The sequence below is a fragment of the Bos grunniens genome, chromosome 22 (genome assembly GCF_055505025.1).
Source record: "Bos grunniens cultivar Pamir isolate PY7600 chromosome 22, Bosgru_T2T1.0, whole genome shotgun sequence".
Lineage (NCBI taxonomy): Eukaryota > Metazoa > Chordata > Mammalia > Artiodactyla > Bovidae > Bos > Bos grunniens.
This window is the reverse complement of record NC_141186.1, coordinates 57,907,838-57,925,710: the sequence shown is the minus strand read 5'-3', so window position 1 is coordinate 57,925,710 and position 17,873 is coordinate 57,907,838. Positions and strand designations below refer to the sequence as shown.

Here is a 17,873-nt window from a genome sequence, read left to right as displayed (position 1 = left end):
CAGACGGCAGCCCACCGGGCTCCCCCATCCCTGGGATTCTCCAGGCAAAAACACTAGAGTGGGTTGCCATTTCCCTCTCCAATGCATGGAAGTGAAAGTGAAGTCGCTCAGTTGTGTCCGATCCTCAGCGACCCCGTGGACTCCTGTAGCCCACCAGGCTCCTCCGTCCATGGGATTTTCCAGGCAAGAGTACTGGAGTCGGGTGCCACTGCCTTCTCCAGGGAAGGCACTTTCAGTTTAGTTCAGTCGCTCAGTCGTGTCCGACTCTTTGTGACCCCATGAACTGCAGCACACCAGGCCTCCCTGTCCATCACCAACTCCCAGAGTTCACTCAAACTCACGTCCATCTAGTTGGTGATGCCATCCAGCCATCTCATCCTCTGTCGTCCCCTTTTCCTCCTGTCCCCAATCCCTCCCAGCATCAGATTCTTTTCCAATGAGTCAAGTCTTCGCATGAGGTGGCCAAAGTACCGGAGTTTCAGCTTTAGCATTATTCCTTCCAAAGAACACCCAGGGCTGATCTCCTTTAGAATGGACTTTAGAGAGCAGGAGAAGAATCAGGAGCCAGAGGAGTCCAGGCAGGGTCTGGGAGGCAGAGGAAGGCCAGTGTGGCCAAGTAAGGGCGGGGGGACGGGGTGGGGAGGAGGCCAGTGGGGCAGGGAGTGCGGGGCCGGAGGTGACAGCGAATGCCACACCACGTCCTCCTCGAAGCAGGCCTCAGGTATCCGAGGCGGGGAGGGTGGGTGTGTCCTGGTGGGCCACCGAGGAGAAGGCTGCCCCCCAGCGCCAGTGCAGACGGCCTCTCCCCAAGAGTCAGGGCTCTCCTGGGTCCCAGGACAAGGGCCCCCAGGAAACGCTGTCACTCGCGGTTGCCCCTCCAGCCAGAGGCAGATCTTTAAACACGCGGACGGGCCCTGCCTGCCTCACCTGCCCGGCTCTGAGGACAGACCTGGCTCCCGGCTGCCCCCTCGCCCTCCCCGGGCCTCAGTGTCCCCAGACGGCACAGCTGCCACCCCGCCGCCCACAGCACCGGCCGTTCCCTGTGAGTCTCAGGTCTGCATGGACGTGTGGGCCTTGACCGCCCCCGCCCCCCATGTACACACAGCCTGCAAGGCAGGAGCTTAGTGCTGTCGCAGCCACATCCGGGGCCTGGAACAGCACGAGTGCGCATGTGCGAGACGAACAGGCACCGCAGCCCTGCGCTGTGGCCCGTTTCACAGGCAGAGAAACCGAGGCCGGAAGGCTCAGCCGCCAGTTCCGCCCCGCCAGGAACCCAGCCAGCCCGGAGCCAGGCTTCAGCGGAGCCGGCTGACCTCTGACCCCGCCGTGTGCCCCTCTGCACTCGACTCGCCCTCGGAGTTAAGAACCTCCACGTTGCCATCCATCCAATGGGTATCCGGGCCCTGCCCCCCACCCCTGCCCCCGAGTGCTGGTGAGATTTGGAGGGCACGACCTACGCAGCGCCACCCCCATAAGGGGCTGGTGCGAAGGGGCCTCCACCAGATCGGACCTCAGAAGGGTTAACCTGGCCTCTTTGTCCCACAGTTACCATGGGGATAGTTCCTGTCCTTCAGGAAGCAGGGAGAGCAGTTTCCTGTTTTGAAGAAGGCTCGAGGGCTGTTTTCCTCCAATCAGCCTGCCCAGAGAGGGGCAGGAAGCCTAGGGACGGGCCACCCCTGCCGCTGGGTGTGTGGTGGAGCCGTGCCCACGCCCAGCCGGCCAGGAGGGGCCTCGTGGAAATGCGGCCTCGGGAAAAAGCCAACGGGGCAGCAGAAAGGAAAAAAAAAATATGGCTGGCCGGAAGAGGGCGGTCACTTCCTCCACAGACCTTGGATCCCACCCAGTGGTGATAAAAACTCTGAGTGGCCCTGCCCGGCCCCGGACTCCGCTCTCCCCCACGCTCAGCCCTTCCTCGGGGCGTCAGAAGCCAGCTGGACAAAGGCCTTCGAGGCCCCTGCTTGTCCCCCTCAGCTATGTGCATCCTGGATGCATCAGCCCCATTGGGCTCCCGCTGGCCCCCAGTTCCTACCCCCACCCTGTGCAGCAGCTCTCTCCTGCTCCAGTCTGCTTGTGTGATTTTTTTTTTTTTTTTCAGGGTGCAGAGCAAAGCCTGCCTCCTCCTGGAAGGCTTCCTTGCATGGATTTGAACTCTGCATCTTGAATCAGCAGCATGCGTGAACTTAGGCCCAATCTCTCTCTCAGGGGCCCTGCTCCCAGCCTCCGTGGGTCACCCTGCCTCCAGGCTTGCCCCTCTGGCTCCTCTCCCACTCTGGCTACCACACACGTCTGGCCCAGTCATCCCCTCCCTCCCCTATAAATACTCGGAGCCTTCCTGTCCCCTGCAGTGTACAGTCCAGACTCTCTGGCTGGCCGTTGGAGACCTTGCCCCAGGCCTGCCCTCTTCCATCCCCACCTGGAATGGCAACCTTGCCCTCCCCCTTAAACGCCGCTTGACCTTTAAAGCACAGCCCCTTGTCACCAGCCCTTCCCCAGCCCCACGGCCCAACTCAGTCCTCTGCCTTCACCCCCAGCTCTACCGTGACACGATGAGCTGACCCAAGCCCTTTTCTCAGAGCAAACCACGAGCTCCTCAAGTACAGGAAAGGGAAGAGAGAGGGGAACTCACATCCTTCGACCCTCGCCACGACCCGAGAGAAAGGTCTCCTGTTCCCATTGTACAGAGGACAAAATCGAGGTGCACGGAGTCGAGGTGTCCCCCCACCCCAAGGCCACAGGGTCAGTGACTGGTGAAACTAGGGGCCTTCAGGACGCCCCCTCCTCCCTGGCTTCGAGCCTAGCCCGGTGTGTGTGGGGTGGGATGGGGGCTGATCTCTGGGGCGCAGGAAGGGGGGGCGGCCTTGCCAAGCCGAGTCCACCCCAGGCAGGTGTCTGGCTCAGACCTGGTCACCCCTGGAGCCAAGAAGGCAACTCAGTTACTTTCCAGGGGGAGATAAGCCCTGAAGCTGATGCTGTCGAGGCCACGGGGTTGTGGGGCAAGCAGCCCAAGAGGGTGTGGGGCCCGGCGTCACTTCCTTTTGAATACCACGCACAAGGCGTGCCCGCCTGCGTGGAACCCGGGAAACCAGGGGTGTCTGCTTTAGAGAGGGCTGTGAAGGTGGCTGGCCCATGCCCCAGCTTTATGCCAGCGCTCCCATCTCGGCCAGAAACAAAACCCCAGGCTGGAGCAGGAAGCTGGGCCCCGGCTCCCCCACCATGCTCCTGGGGGCCGCCACGTTGCTGCGTCTCACCGGTCTCGTTATACAGAGGCTGCTCAGTAAATGCTCCTTCCCATCCCTCTTCCGCGCTGATTGTGGGGCGTGCCTGCCCCCCGTTCCCCGTGTACTTTGTTTGGCAGCGTTTGGACACCAACTATGTCGTACGTGTTCTAAATGATTAATGATCTTTTATGGAGCACCTCCCGTCTCCCCTTCCCCGCTCCTGAATGCTTTAGATAATTTATCTCCTATTATGACCAGACACCATTATCATGTCCTTGACAGGGTGGCAGAAGTGGGTAAGAAAGCCGGCCAGGGCACAATCCCCATGACTCACTAGCTGCACATCCCTGGGCGAACGCCTCGGCCTCACTGTGCCTTGGTAGCCTCCTGCGTAACCCGGGGGTCATAACACTGCCTACTTCATAGGCTTCTTGAGAAAAGTAAATGAGCTACCGAGACACCAAATAAGAGACTTACGTGCCTGTGTGCAAAGTTGCTTCAGTCGTGTCCACGTCTTTGCGACCCCATGGACTGTAGCCCTCCAGGCTCCTCTGTTCATGGAATTCTGCAGGCCAGAGTACTGGAGTGGGTTGCCGTGCCCTCCTCCAGGGGATCTTCCGGACCCAGGGATCGAACCCGCATTTTCTGTGTCTCCTGCAATGGCAGGCACTAGCATCACTTACTGAGTGCACCAACTAAGCGCTCAGCAAATACCAGCTATCAGAGGGGACCTGAGGCTGGGACCTGCCCTCCCGCCCAGGTCACTCCAGTGTGGCTCCTGACCACCAAGCCCTACCGCCTGTCCAGGATGCTTGGCCGTGGAGCTTGCGCCGCCTGGGTGCTCCCTGTTTCTGCACATCCAGCTTCGGTGCTGGCTCCGCCTTTGGCCGAGGCTGCAGGCAGGTGGGAGCAAGGAGCTGGATTTCAGTGGTCTGGATCTGCGGCCACCTAAGTTGTGTGCAGGGCACCACAGGGTTCCGACTTGGGCCTTGGATGTCAAGAGGTGTGGCTCCCAGCTTTGGAATCCCCGACTCACCATATTTTTCCCGCTGGGCCTCAGTTTCCCAGCCTGTCAAGTGGGCGTAACACCTACCGTGAGTGGCTCACGTCTGCTGAGAGCAGGAAGTAAAGTGGTGAATGATTTCAGAAACGTGACACCTAGGCAGCCTTTGTGCCCGTCTCAGAGAGAGCAGCACACCCTGGGAGTTAAGAACAGGTTCTCAGGGTGAAGCGGGTGGGAGTTCTGGCTGCACCGGAAGGGCCAGTCAGTTCGCCAGCTTGGGCCTCGGTTCCCCCATGTGTGAAATGGACAGATAATAAACCCTTTACAGGGTTCCTGGGAAGAATATGTGCGTGAAAGGCTCAAAACCAGAGTGAGGGTGGTCATCACTGCCACACAGCATTTACCCCCATTCCTGAGCTCCGAGAGCGTTTATGGCTCAGTTCCACGCGGACTAAGCAAGTCCAACCACCAGTATTAGCTCCGGATGTTTGTAAAGCCCTCTGGTCTCTCCCATCCATTTTCTCGTATTAGGAAAAGCAAACAAAGAAGTAAGCGTTTCAACTTCACAGCCCATCACTCCACACCACCGTGAGGTTTCAGCTAAACAAGTTCAGACCTGGGTGGTTTTTGTTTTTTTTTTTTTTCCCCAACTGCCCGTGGTGCTATGATCTTTTTAAAGTAGACTTTGCTTAGTCTCAAATCCCAAATTCAACAGTCGTGACAAGGTCTTAACCAAGCACCAAGGTCTCTTCCTGCCCTCCCTTCTCCCTTCCGCAGGCCCTACAGGGAAGGGTAAGTTGGCCATTGGCTGAGTTATCTGAGCCTTCTGCTCCTGCCTTGGGGGTGGGGTGCGGTGGGGGTGGGGGGGTCCTTGGTTCTTTGGGTTTTACTGCTAGTTCTCAGAAACGATCTCAGCTTTTAAAACATATTTTCCTCTTGCATCAAATATCTCAGTGATTGCTCCACTCCCTCCTTCGCATCCATATTCAAGTGGACGCCTCCCTCCCCCCGCACCAGCACCTCCCCTGCCTCCTCCCGCAGCAGCAGTGACACGACAACATCACGCCTGCCACCCTCACCGTGACTGCCACAGCTACTCCCAGCCCCTCACCACCGCCCCCCATCACACCTCACCACCTCCATCACCTTCTCCACTGCTTCCACACAGGGATCCATACAGTTTACGAAGAGCCTGTCTTAAGCAACACAAAGTCTGCCATCACTTTCCCATTTCAGAGGCAAAAGAATTTCCCCACAAAAGGCCAGAGGCTTAAGGACTCTGTGGCAGTTCAGAGACGAATAAGTCCTTTGAAAGGGTCAAATTCATTTCTGAATCTGGAGAAACAGGGAGGTACACCCTGGAACCCTTGCCCGAAAGTGTGCATAATCTGATTCTGTGGGGTTAAAAGATGGAGAAATCAAACCCTACAGACCTGGTTAGGTGTATGAACGTGCTTGGCGAGTATGAAAACATTATATAAGATTTTTCATCCTGTTTGGGGGAAACATGTATTGATTCCTGTCTTCACTGTGTGCACTGAACATCTTCTGTGTCAGGCATCACCTGGCTCGTGAAACAATTCAAATCACACCTTCATACAGGTTATATATATTTGAGTGAGCACCTAATAGGTACCAGGGGTCTTCCCTGGTGGCTCAGCAATAAAAAATCCGCCTGCAACGCAGGAAGACTTGGGTTTGATCCCTGGGTCAGTAAGATCCCCGGAGGAGGAAATGGCAACCCGTTATTGGCATACAGCTCCAGTCTTCTTGCCTGGAGAATCCCATGGGCAGGGAGCCTGACGAGCTACAGTCCACGGGGTCGCCAAGAGCCAGACATGACTGAGACAATTTGCACCTGGAGTTCTGCTGGGTGCTGGCCCCCAGATTCCTAGAAACCTGCCAACCTTCTGATAATGTGTTAATAAGGAGGCAGAGGTCAGAGAATTAAGTTGTCACTGCAATGAGAACCTGGGGAAGTCTTCTCTACTCCTCTGGACTTTGGCAGCACATCTGGCCAAAAGGTAATGGATCGAGTTATCCAGGGCAGGTTTCCTCCAGAGGGATGAACAGATCACCTGGAGAGCTTGTTAAAATGCAGCCTGTGGTTCAATGGGGCTGGGCTGGGGTCTGAAACTCTGCATTCTTAGGAAGTACCTGAGTGCCACTGCGGGGCTCCATGGACATGGCTCAGAGCTGTGAGGTGTTTCATCTATGCAATGAAAGTATCTGGTTCTCTGGGGACCACCTGGAACAAAGGCTGGACCACAGGCATCTAGGTTCAGGGAGGACAGTCACGGCTGCAAAAACCTTCATGTCCATTTGGAATTCTGCCTCCTCGCAAGCTCCCAGCACAGCTGGTCAAAGTCACAAAAATTCTAGCCTCTGCCATTTTCAGTCCCAGAAAATCCCAAACAACTGTCCGAACCTCTGTCCCAGGCCTTTATTTTTGTGGACAACACATAACTTGTGAAGACCTACTAAGTGCTAGGTTCTATATTGGACACCAGGGCTGCAGGGGTCAGCAGAGCAGACACAGGCCGTGCTCTGGAGCCATCACCCTGGCAAGGGGTCACTTCTGGGCCTTTACTCCTCACGTGAGGGACAGGAAGGCACATAGTGGATACACTGGCTAAATTGCCTGGTGGTTGGTGGTTTACTTGCTAAGTTGTGTCCAACTCCTGTGACCTTATGGACTATAGCCTGCCGGGCTCCTCTCCCATGGAATTCTCCAGGCCAGTGGAGTGGGTAGCTGTTCCCTTCTCCAGGGGATCTTCCCCACCCAGGGATTGAACTCAGGCCTCCCGCATTGCAGGTGGATTCTTTACCTTCTGAGCCACCAGGGAAGCCTGCTAAATTGCCAAGCTGTCCCACCCGTGAGCTCCTTCCACAGGCTGGGGCTGCCGCTGGCCTGCACTCTGCACTCAACCAAACTACTCCATGACCAAGCCACAGCTTGAGCTGGGCACCGGAGATGCAGACATGGAGCAACCAGGGCAAGAACCGTCAGACAAGCTCGTTTTAACTCTTAGCTTACTCATTTTCCTCAAATGTAACATGGGAAGAATTTTGCTACCAGCTTCATAAGGTTGTGGGGCGACTTAAATGAGTCAACGTCCAGATACAAAGCTTAACACTTTGCAGGGCACACAGCAGGTGCTCCGTAAGGGCTGACTGCCAGTTATATACGAGACCGCTTTCAACAGCTGATAGAAGGAAGCCTTAGTATGACATTCAAAACACCCCACTGTCTGTGCCTCTTAACAGATGCGGCCTCCCTTTCACCCTGCCTCGCTGAACCCCTCCTGGCTCTTCCATGAGGTGGTGTCTTCTCACACCTCTAAGTCTGTGCCCAAGCTACTCCCTCCATCTGAAAGGTTTTTTTTTTTTTTTTTCTGGTACCCTCTTCATTCAGGGGCCACCTCTAAGTTTGCAAGTTTCTGTGCACACCTGTCCTCATCCCAGCGCTTGTCCAGGGAAACAGAATTGGCTACGTTTGCGCGGCCAATCCGACAGGGGCTCAAGGGTAAAGGCTTGCGTCATCCGCGTCTGCCAGTGCCAGGCCCGGGTCCCAGCGAGGTGCTGGCCGCTTTGCGCTGAGCAGACAAAGGCTCCGCCTTATCGGGTCTCCCTTTCCATGTCACTGCCTCGGGGAGGCCTTCCATGATCACCTGTTCTGTCCTCCAGAGGTTGTCAAACTAGCTTGCATCAGAAAAATTTCTTACACAAGGGATTTCTGAGTCAGTAAGTCTGGGGAGGGCCCTAAGAATTCGGACTTTTAAAATTACAGCGCTGATCGGGTCACTTCGCGCGCTCCTGTTCTGCCCCCCCTGGTTTATCTCCCTCAAGGCACTCGTAACTCTCTGCAATGTTTATTGACTCTCTGCAATGTTTATTGCTTATTTGTCCTGTGTCGCCACAGACCTCCCATCTAAACTCCACGAGGGGCAAGAATTTTGGGTTGTCCTGCGCACAGCACGGCACGGTGCTGGGCCCGGGACTGAATGAATGAATGCCCGAGGTTGAAAATCAAGTGACAGATGGTCCGCTGGGCGAAGGGACCCCTAGAAGCCCAACTCGCCGCTTCACCACGCCCCCCGTCCTAGTCCCTGGAACCCCGCGCAGCTCCCCGAGGCCCCACGCCACGGCCCCTTTAAATGTGCGCGGGGACGCCTCGCCCCTGGGCTCCCTCGATCCCTGACGGAGCAGAAAGAAGAAATAAAAAAAGCCTTCCAGAGCAGGAGGAAACGTCTCGGAGGGGGCGGAGGCGCAGCGGCGGCACCGGCAGAGGCGCGGCGGCCAGAGCGCAGCGCGCGCGGATCCAGGCGCCCGGAGCGGACACGACGCCGCGCGCCGGCCCGGCCCCCGCCCCCCGCCCGCGCGCCCGCGCCCCCGGCCCCGCCCCCCGAGGCTCGCGCCCCCCCCGGCCCCGCGCGCCGCGCCGCGGCCTCAGTGAGCGCGCCGCCGCCCCCCGCGCCCCGACCGCGCACTCGCTCCGCTCCCCGGCCCCGCCCAACCCCGGAGGCCCGCGCCCGGCGCCCCCACTGCCCTGCGCGCCGCGCGGAGTCCGGCGCGCGCCGGGGGCGGGGCAGGCGCCGGGGGGGGTGCGGGCCCCGCGGGGCGGCCATGGAGTGAGGCGGCGCGCGGACTCGCGCTCGGACGGACGGAGGCACCGACGGGCGGCCCCGGGCTCCGCGCGCTGGAAGATGAACAGAGCAGGTAGGAGGCTCCGCGGGGCACGCGCGCCAAGGCGCCCGTCCGGCGCTCCAAGTTGGAGCCCGCGAGGCGCTCCGGAGCGAGCTGCCCAGAAACCCCCCGACCTTCCGCCTCGGCTGAGGGACGGGCGGGTCCCGAGGAGGCCGAGAGCGTCGGGGGCTCTCAGCCCCGTCCGGGACGCCCCACCTCGGGGACGCCTCCTCGGTCTCGGGAGGCCGCACCCCGGCCCCGATAGGCCGCCTCCGGCTCCCACCGCGGCCCCCCCGGCTTGGGGGTCCCCTCGCGACGGGGAAGGACACTCCCTTCGCAAAAGCGACTTGGTCGCGCCCCTGAATCCTCCCTCCTGCTGCTTGGGGTCCCCTTCAGGCTCTCGCTGGCCCCCCAGAGGCCCTCTTGGCCCCCCGGGTCCGTCTGCGCTCTTCCCCCCGCCGGGGTCTATGCCTGGTCCCTCACTGGTGCGCGGCGCGCCCTTGGCGGCTTCTCACGCCTCTCCCTCTCCTGGACCCCCGCAGACTTGGAGCTCGCTCCCCTTCGCAATTAAAAAGCCCTAAATGACCACACCCCGCCCCCGCCCCCCGCAGCGGCGCGCCCGCATCCCCTGCGGGGCCCTGGCAGGGCCCCGCTTTGTGCCCAGGGGACGGCTCTCCAGGCGTTCCCTCCCAGCCCTCGCGTCTCTGCCCTGAGACTCTGCCTCTGCCCGGTCGGGACGTCCGTGAAATCCCAAATGCGTTCGGCGGTACAGAGCGATCCCCTCGAGGAGTGCCGTTCAACAGACTTACTGACTGAGACCCAGAGATGGGCGGTGCCTGGACCCCAGTTCTCCGGGGTCCCGACTCCTCCGCGGGAAGGGCAGAAAGTTGCCTCCAAGAGGCGAGTTTACGAGGAGGCAGCCGTCCCAGCTGAGTTCACTTGCCTGCCAAGGAGCGGTTATCGCTCTTTTCATTTTTTTTTTTTTTTCTCATAGAATTTAGCAGAAGGCAGCTCCCTCTCCGACCAACACCCTTGTCCGAATCCGAACTCCAAAACACACATCCCTAAAGAAACAGGAAGCCACCATTTTGGCTGTCTTAGAACCATATCCTGCTGCCCTGGGTGGGTGTACAAAAGTGTGTGTGTGTGTGTGTGTGTGCGCGCGTTGTGGGCTTTTCCTTTCTCAAGTGTTTTTAATGAATAAAATCTTTGTCTGAGGAGTGAGGTGCGGGTCGGAGACGTTTGGCTCATTGATCTGACAAAGGAGACACTTGGGGGCTTAGGACGCGGTGGCCGCCTCCCTGTGTCCAGGCCCTGTTGTGGCTGGGCGTGGACACACCTGGACCCTGAGCGAGTGATGGTCGCGGAGTAGGGGGCTGGGGGTGGGGGCGGGGTGCCACCTTGGAGGAGTAGAGAGAAGACCGGAGCCGGATCCCAGTGCCCAGCCAGCCCCCTCCTTCTAGGAAGGAGGTGGCCTGCTGCTTGATCTAGCGCGGACAGAGCCAGGCTAAGTCTTTCCTACACGCCTAATAAAACTCGCTGGAAAACAATGGTGAGAGCCCCGTGCGGTTTTCCCACGTTTCCCTGCACGAGACTTGGGCAAGCCCTCCATTCTCCGAGACTCTGGGGTTTGGAGTGAGCCAGAAAACGCTTAGCGCAGGCTTGGTCCCAGGAAATCTCAGCACTTCCCGCCCTTGGGTTCCAGCATCCTGTAATTTGCATCTAGCGTAAATCTGGTTACTTTTTCTGTGTGATAGCAATCATAGACCTCATGTAATGATATGTATGTGCCTGGCTCTGAATTTCTTGATCATGCAGCAGAGTGGTTCATAGACTCCGTGGGACTGAACCCCGTAACCACCGTAGGCTTAGTTATTTGACCTGGAGCAGGTTACTTAACCTCTCAGTGTCTATTTCTTCATCTTGAAAATGGGGATGGTAAGATCTTTGTTGCTGAGGTCTCATAATTAAACAAAGCTTGTTGGTGCCAAGCACAGTGTCTGTCACCTTACGTTGTTATTTAGTTACGGAGTCGTATCCGACTGACTCTTCGAGGCCCCATGGACTGTTTGTAGCCCGCCAGGTTCCTCTGTCCATGGGATTTCCCAGGCAAGAATACCCGGGTGGGTTGCCACTTCCTCCTCCAAGGGATCTTCCTGACCCAGGGATGGAACCCAACTCTCCTGCATTGCAGGGGGATTCTATAGCACTGAGCCACCTGGGAAGCCCCCATCACATACGTGACCAGCAAATTACTGGTTCATATTGACCCAGACGCTGCTCTTTAGTGTTTTACACTTGGATCAGTTCGGTTTTCACAGTAACCTCATCGTGAGGACTGTTGCCGTTCTCATTTTATAGATGGGAAAACTGAGCTGCAGGGATTTTGTGGTTGCTGGCCTAATAAGGAGTTGAGACAGGGTTGAAACAGACTGTCCAGCTTGAGAGCCTGCTTTATTTACCTGGTGCATAACACATAGTGGGTGCACAGGAAATGTTTGCCAGTTGACTTTGTTAGGTACCTTATGTGGGTTTTTTGCCTTGAACTTCTCAACAGCATTATGAAAAAAGCAGGGTATTTCTTCCATTTGACCTAGAAAGAAACTGAGGCTCAGGAGGCACAGTGACATGCCTGAGATCACACGGCTGATGTGTGGCAGAGCTGGGGTTGGAGTCAGGTCTGTCTGAGCCATGCCTTTTCCACGTGGGTCCCACACCCGTCGTGGGTCGCTGGACTCACCTGACCGCAGCCTCATTAGAAATCATCAGGCTTGACTGGGACATTCCAGCAGGCATCCAGGAATGAAACGTAAATTAAGATGCAGTTGGAAGGTGAAATCGGAAGATAATTACTCTTGGAACATACGGTTGTGAGAGTTCCAGAGGGAGAACAGTGAACTGCAGTTGCAGTGGACGCAGGGGCCCACGTCGGGGATGTCAGGGAACGCCGTCAGAAAAGCCAGTTTAAAAGACTGTCGTCTGCCAGAGCAGATGGCACTTACTGACTGCTCGGTGCCGTCTCCTCACCCTGCAGATGTGGAAACTGAGGCTCAAGGACAGGAGGGGTCTTGCCCAAGGTGTCCCTTCAACTCATGGCAGAGGCAGCCATGGAGATCAGAGCTCCATCTCCCAGCCCAGTGCTCCTCCAGGTACCTCTTCTCATTTAACCTCTGCAGAGCTGGCAAGGGAGGCTTCCCTGGTAGCTCAGCTGGTAAAGAATCCGCCTGCAATGCAGGAGACTCCAGTTCGATTCCTGGATTGGGAAGAGGAGACCCCAGTTCGATTCCTGGGTTGGGAAGATCCCCTGGAGAAGGGATAGTCTACCCACTCCAGTATTCTTGGGCTTCCCTTGTGGCTCAGCTGGTAAAGAATCTTCCAGCAATGCGGGAGACCTGGGTTTGATCCCTGGGTTGGGAAGATCCCCTGGAGAAGGGAACGGCTACCAGCAGCATGAATGTGTGAGTGGCAGATATTTAATTAAAATAGAAAATATAAACTGGTAGCAGGGGCCTGGCTGCTACGGATGATTTCTATCTCCAGAGGCTGTGAAAAATCTCTTCCTCCTACCCCCGCCCTCAGTTAACTCTTGGCATCTTGATTGACAAGGTATTCTGCATTCGGGTCATCCTCAGGGGTAGCGCATTGCCAGAAGGTCTTGGGCACTGGTGCCTCAGGGTGGCGAGGGTGTGCCCCCAAGCTGTGTGTTTTGGGGAGAGAGAGGGTCCATCCGTGCTTGATTCTTGCTGTGGTTGTTCAGTCGCTCAGTCGAGTCCGACTCTTTGCGACCCCGTGGACTGCAACACACCAGGCTTCCCTGTCCTTCACCATCTCCTGAAATTTGCTCGGACTCGTGTCCGTTGAGTCGGTGATAACATCCAACCGGGTTATACTCTGTCACCCCCTTCTCCTCCTGCCCTCAATCTTTCCCAGCTTCAGTCTTTTCCGATGAGTCGGCTTGTCACATCAGATGGCCAAAGTGCTGGAGCTTCAACTTCAGCATCTGTCCTCCCAATGAATATTCACGACTGATTTCCTTTAGGATGGATTGGTTGGATCTCCTTGCAGTCCACAGGACTCTCAAGAGTCTTCTCCAGCACCACAGTTCGAAAGCATCCATTCTTTGGCCCTCAGCCTTGTTTATGTTCCACCTCTCACATCCATACTTGGCTGCTGGGTTCTAGAGAGTCAGAAGGTTACACTGAACCCAGAGGAGGAAGCCCCTGCTCTGATTTATCCTGTTATTAATCCATCCCTGACATATTCTACAGCTCAGCCAGACCGGACTCTTGGCCACACTTCCAAAGGCCTTGTGTCTAACTGCCTCTGGGCCTTTGCACACTCTGTGCCTCTGCCTGGAACACCTAACCTCCTTTTTTTAAATTTTTATTTTATACTGGAGCAGAGTTGATTTACAGTGCTGTGTCAGTTTCAGATGTACAGCAAAATGATTCTGTTTTATATATATATATATAGGGTTGGCAAAAAAATTCGTTCATGTTTTTTCATAACATCTTTGACTATATATATGGAATAGGAGCTTCCCCATATATAAAGAATCTGCCTGAGATGTAGGAGACATGGTTTGATCCCTGAGTTGGCAAAATCCCATGGAGGAGGGCATGGCAAGGCAACCCACTCCAGTATTCTTGCCTGGAGAATCCCATGGACAGAGGAGCTTGGCAGGCTTCATGGGGTCGCAAAGAGTGGGACACGATGTAAGTGACTGCACACGCTCGAATATTTATATATATGTATTATATATATATATATATTCTTTTTCAGACTCTCTTCCCATTTAGGTTATTATAGAATCTTGAGTAGAGTTCCCTATGCCGTACAGTAGGTCCTTGTTGATTATCTTTCTTATATATAGTAGAGTGCACCTGTTAATTCCAAATTCTTAATTTATTCCTCCCCCACTCCCCCCCCCATAATCATAAATGTCTTTCCTAAATCTGTGAATCTGTTTCTGTTTTGTAAATAAGTTCATTCGTATCACTTTTTTAGATTTAGATGAAAGTGTGAAAGTCGCTCAGTTGTGTCTGGCTCTGCGACCCCGTGGACTATACAGTCCTTGGAATTCTCCAGGCCCGAGTACTGGGGTGGGCAGCCTTTCCCTTCTGCACGGAACCCAGGTGTCCCGCGTTGCAGGCGGATTCTGTACTGGCTGAGCCACGAGGGAAGCTTAGCTTTGGAGTCATTCAGTGTCTGCCTCTCCCTGTCTGACTCACTGCACGTGCTGCTGGTCTCTAGGTTCACCTGTGTTGCTGCAGATGGCACGAGTTCATTGCTTTTTCCGGCCAAGTAATACCCCACTGTATATGTGTGCCACGTCTCCTTCATCCCCTCCTCTTGGGTTGCTTCCGTGCTGTAGCAGGTGTAGCTGGTGCTGCAGTGAACTCTGGGGTGCGTGTATCTTTTTGAACTAGGTTTTCTCCAGAGACATGCACAGGCATAGGATTGCTGGATCATATCCAACTTCATTTTTTTTTTATGATGAAAGGTGTCCCTGTCCTTCAGCAGGCACCCCGGTGTATCTGTCCCCTGGGCCTCCTCTGGGCAGCACTGGTCTGAGACCCAGGGAACCCGGCCCTGCGCAGGGGCTCTGTGTGGGTCCTCCTTGGGAGGAAGGAGAGCTGGGGGCCGTCCCCCTTCATCTTCTCACCTCCCACGTCTCGTCTCCTTCGCTGGCTCCTCCTCGGAGCCTTGGGGCCGGTGGGGCTCCATCCCGGCTCTGCTCTCGTCTCTGCCCCCCACTCAGTCTCTCGGTGATTTCACCCGGCTCGTGCCCTGATTCCGTCTCTGTGATGGCTGCCTCCAGCCAGGCCACTCCCAGGAACCCAGGCTGGTCCACCCAAGAGCCCACTGACTGCTCCTTGCAGGGCTGTGATGGGGAAGTCGGACCAACAGGTGCAGATGGAAGTTCTGGTTTCCTCCCGCGACACCTGCGGCCTTCCCGGTTCAGCTGGTGGCAGCTTCACCCTGCCGGTTGCTCTGACTCCAAACTTCTGCATTGCCCATGATTCTTCTTTCTCTCACACCCCACATCCAGACCGTCTGTAAATCCCACCAGCTCTACCTTCATCTTTAGAATCTGATCTTTTTCTTTCTTTCTTCCTTTTTTAACCACTTCTTCCGCTAAAGCCTGATCCAAGCCTCCATCCTCTCTGGCATCATTATCGCAGGTGCCCCCTTCCTGGCCTCCCCGATATCATGCTCAGCACTGTTGCGGCTTTCAGCACACTAGCTGGAGTGGGCTTGGCCTTCTGCTCAGGGCCGGGTTGTCATCTACACTCTGCCCTCATCTCCTGTCCCTCCTTCGTTGCCTCACTCCCTTCCCACCACTCAGACGTCCTTGGACACGCCGGGTGAGCCCTGAATCCCCTCACCTTTTCAGGTCTTCACTCTGATGTCCTCTCATTGAGACCCGTCCTGGTCTCTCTGTTTAAAGTTGCAAGCTCCTCATCTTTCCTCCAAACCCCTCCTAATTCCTGATCTTTTCCTGTGGACGTCATGATCATCTCACATATGATGGATAACAAACTTAGGCTTTTTATCGCTTATCTCCCACCACTACAGTGTAAAGGCCAGGAGGCATGTGGTCTTTGTCTTGTTTATTGATGTATCCAGAGAGTCTGGACGAGGGCCCAGAAGACACTGGGTGCTCCATCAATACTGGTGTAGTGGAGTTGGATTACAGAGAGCTGGACGGGAGCGAAGGAAAGCCAGTCATTCACTTTGTGGTCACTCAGTCCTACTGACTCAGCCTTATGGGATTTCTCACTTGATTCGCTGTCCCTGGCCTCTCCGGCCTCAGTCTCTCTGCATTTTGCCTTTCTCTGCTTCACTAGAAGCCGGGAGCCCCAAGTCTGCTCTGTGCAAGAGATGTTCAGTTGTGTCTGACTCTTCACGACCCCATGGACTTGTGAAGCCCACCCAGGCTCCTCTGTTCATGGAATTTTCCAGCCAAAGAATACTGGAGTGAGTTGCCATCTTCTCCTGCAGGGGATCTTCCAGACCTGGGAATTGAACCCGCATCTCCTGCATTGGCAGGCGGATTCTTTACCGCTGAGCCACTGGGGATCCCACAGAAGAAATGCTTGATGGCAAAGGGTGAAGGGACTGGACCAGGAAGCAAGAGACTCCATTCTGCAGAGGCCCTTCTCTGGACTCGCTGAGTCCCCCGCCCTGCCTGCGCCTCAGTCTCCTCTCCCAGTGAGGGGTCGGGCAGGGTCTTTCTGACTGCCATCCTTGGATTTCAGAGGGGAAGGGGTGAAACGCCCTGAGCTCCAGAGCAGAGAGCAGGACGTGGACACTGGGTACTTGTCACTCCTCGGGGCTCCCGTGGGGAAGGCATTTTCTTGCTGGATCACGCCTAAGACGCCCACTGTGACCTTTTTCCGAGGAGACGGCGCCCGCAGATCAATAGCTTGATTGCAGGAAGGATGGGGCGGGGTGGGAGTGATGCATTTTTCATGGCCGATCTGTCCCTCTGGCAGCTCTGGTGGTGCCTGTGTGAAATACCACCTGTTAAAGATGAGAAATGAGAGTCCCCACCCCCTGGAAAATAATTGCCTGCCAGTGTCTGACACCTGATGTTGAGAAGTGACGCTCGTATTATGTCATGTATCAGTGCAGATCCAGACTTAACAGCAGGAGAAGACGTCAAGGAGGGGAAGCCTGACTTTATTAGCACGACAATAGTGTGAAAATGGGTTGCTGGTCATGTCCAACTCTTTTGCGACCTCAAGGACTACAGCCTGCCAGGCTCTTCTGTCCATGGAATTTTCCAGGCACAGTACTGGAGTGGGTTGCCATTCCCTTCTCCAGGGGATCTTTCCAACCCAGGGATCAAACCTGCATCTCCTGCATTGCAGTCAGATTCTTTACTGTCTGAGCCTCCAGGGAAGCTCCTGTTTATGGAAAACTACTAAGCGAAGTCCTGCTAACGTACTGTGTATCTTTGGATCTGTATAACAGCCTCTTGTACCCGTTTTACAGAAGAGGAATCTGAGACTCAGCCTCATAGCTTATAAGTGGCAAAGGTAGGATTTGAACCCAGATCACCAGGCTCCAAAGGCTTGTAACTATTACCCTGTTATGTCACAGTGACAGGGAGCTGAAGCTTAGCTGTTTTTAGCTCCAGATATTTCGGGCTTTAAGAAAAAAAAATAAATTGAACAGAAATTTTTCTAAATGAGGTTGTATTTGATTGTGTATAGAAACAAGGGGTTGGAAAGTCACTTCTTTCGTCTTGAAGACTCAGGTTGTTTATCTGGATGCCTGCGGCTTTACTGGGTTGTTGGTGTGGGTGAATGTAGGTATGGGTTAGGGTGTTGAGGAAGTGAGTGCTTTCGTCTTTAAAACCTTTTTTTTAAAAAAATGGTTATTTCTTTAGCTGTGCCAGGTCTTAATTGCGGCATGTGGGGTCTGGTTCCCCGAGGAGGGCTGGAACTCCGGCCCCCTGCGTTGGGAGCATGGAGTCTTAGCCACTGGACCACAGAGCAGTCCTGAGCCTTAAAGTCTCGAGCGCTGGGCCTCCTCCCCCCCGTTCTTGCTGTCAGCTGCCACATCTTACAACCAACATTGTCCCTGTTCTCACTGCCCCCTCCCAATTAGCTGTGCCCTGGGAAACCAGGCCAGTAAGTTCATTAGATTTATGTGCAGCACACAAGTAAGGAGGCTTTGGAGTCAGGCCCTTCCAGGCACAGAGTGCGTGGGCTTTATAACCCTGTATTATTAGTATCCAGGGCCTTTTTTTAAATTTCCTTTGGGGCCACTCAGCTGAATTTTTCATAGTCCTGCCAGCTTGGGGGGACGACACTGACTTTGGCCTCAGATATACTGAAACGGGGGCTTCCCTGGTGGCTCAGAGGGTCAAGAATCCGTCTGCAGTGCAGGAGATCTGGTTCAGTCCCTTGGTCAGGAAGATCCCCTGGAGACTGGAATGGCAACCCACTCCAGCA

At 55.5% G+C, this 17,873-nt stretch overlaps 1 protein-coding gene and 1 long non-coding RNA gene across 9 annotated transcripts in view; both read left to right on the top strand.

Annotated features, from left to right (window-relative positions):
• The first annotated feature begins 996 nt into the window (after nucleotides 1-996).
• LOC147348725 (uncharacterized) lies at nucleotides 997-3,683 on the top strand. The gene is made up of 2 exons (XR_015151900.1): nucleotides 997-1,432; nucleotides 1,546-3,683. It is a non-coding gene; the product is annotated as an uncharacterized LOC147348725 (long non-coding RNA).
• A 4,994-nt stretch (nucleotides 3,684-8,677) lies between these two features.
• FGD5 (FYVE, RhoGEF and PH domain containing 5) overlaps nucleotides 8,678-17,873 on the top strand; it is a 121,771-nt gene continuing 112,575 nt past the window's right edge. For 2 of the 8 annotated variants that reach the window (XM_086368737.1, XM_086368735.1), the window contains exon 1: nucleotides 8,688-8,940. In XM_086368737.1, the coding sequence (XP_086224863.1) occupies nucleotides 8,928-8,940 (13 nt within the window). In that variant the 5' untranslated portion in view covers nucleotides 8,688-8,927. Of the gene's footprint in view, nucleotides 8,941-9,911; nucleotides 10,030-11,926; nucleotides 12,057-17,873 lie in introns of those variants that run through there. The other 6 variants (XM_086368738.1, XM_086368736.1, XM_086368741.1 and 3 more) reach the window with 5 other exon arrangements.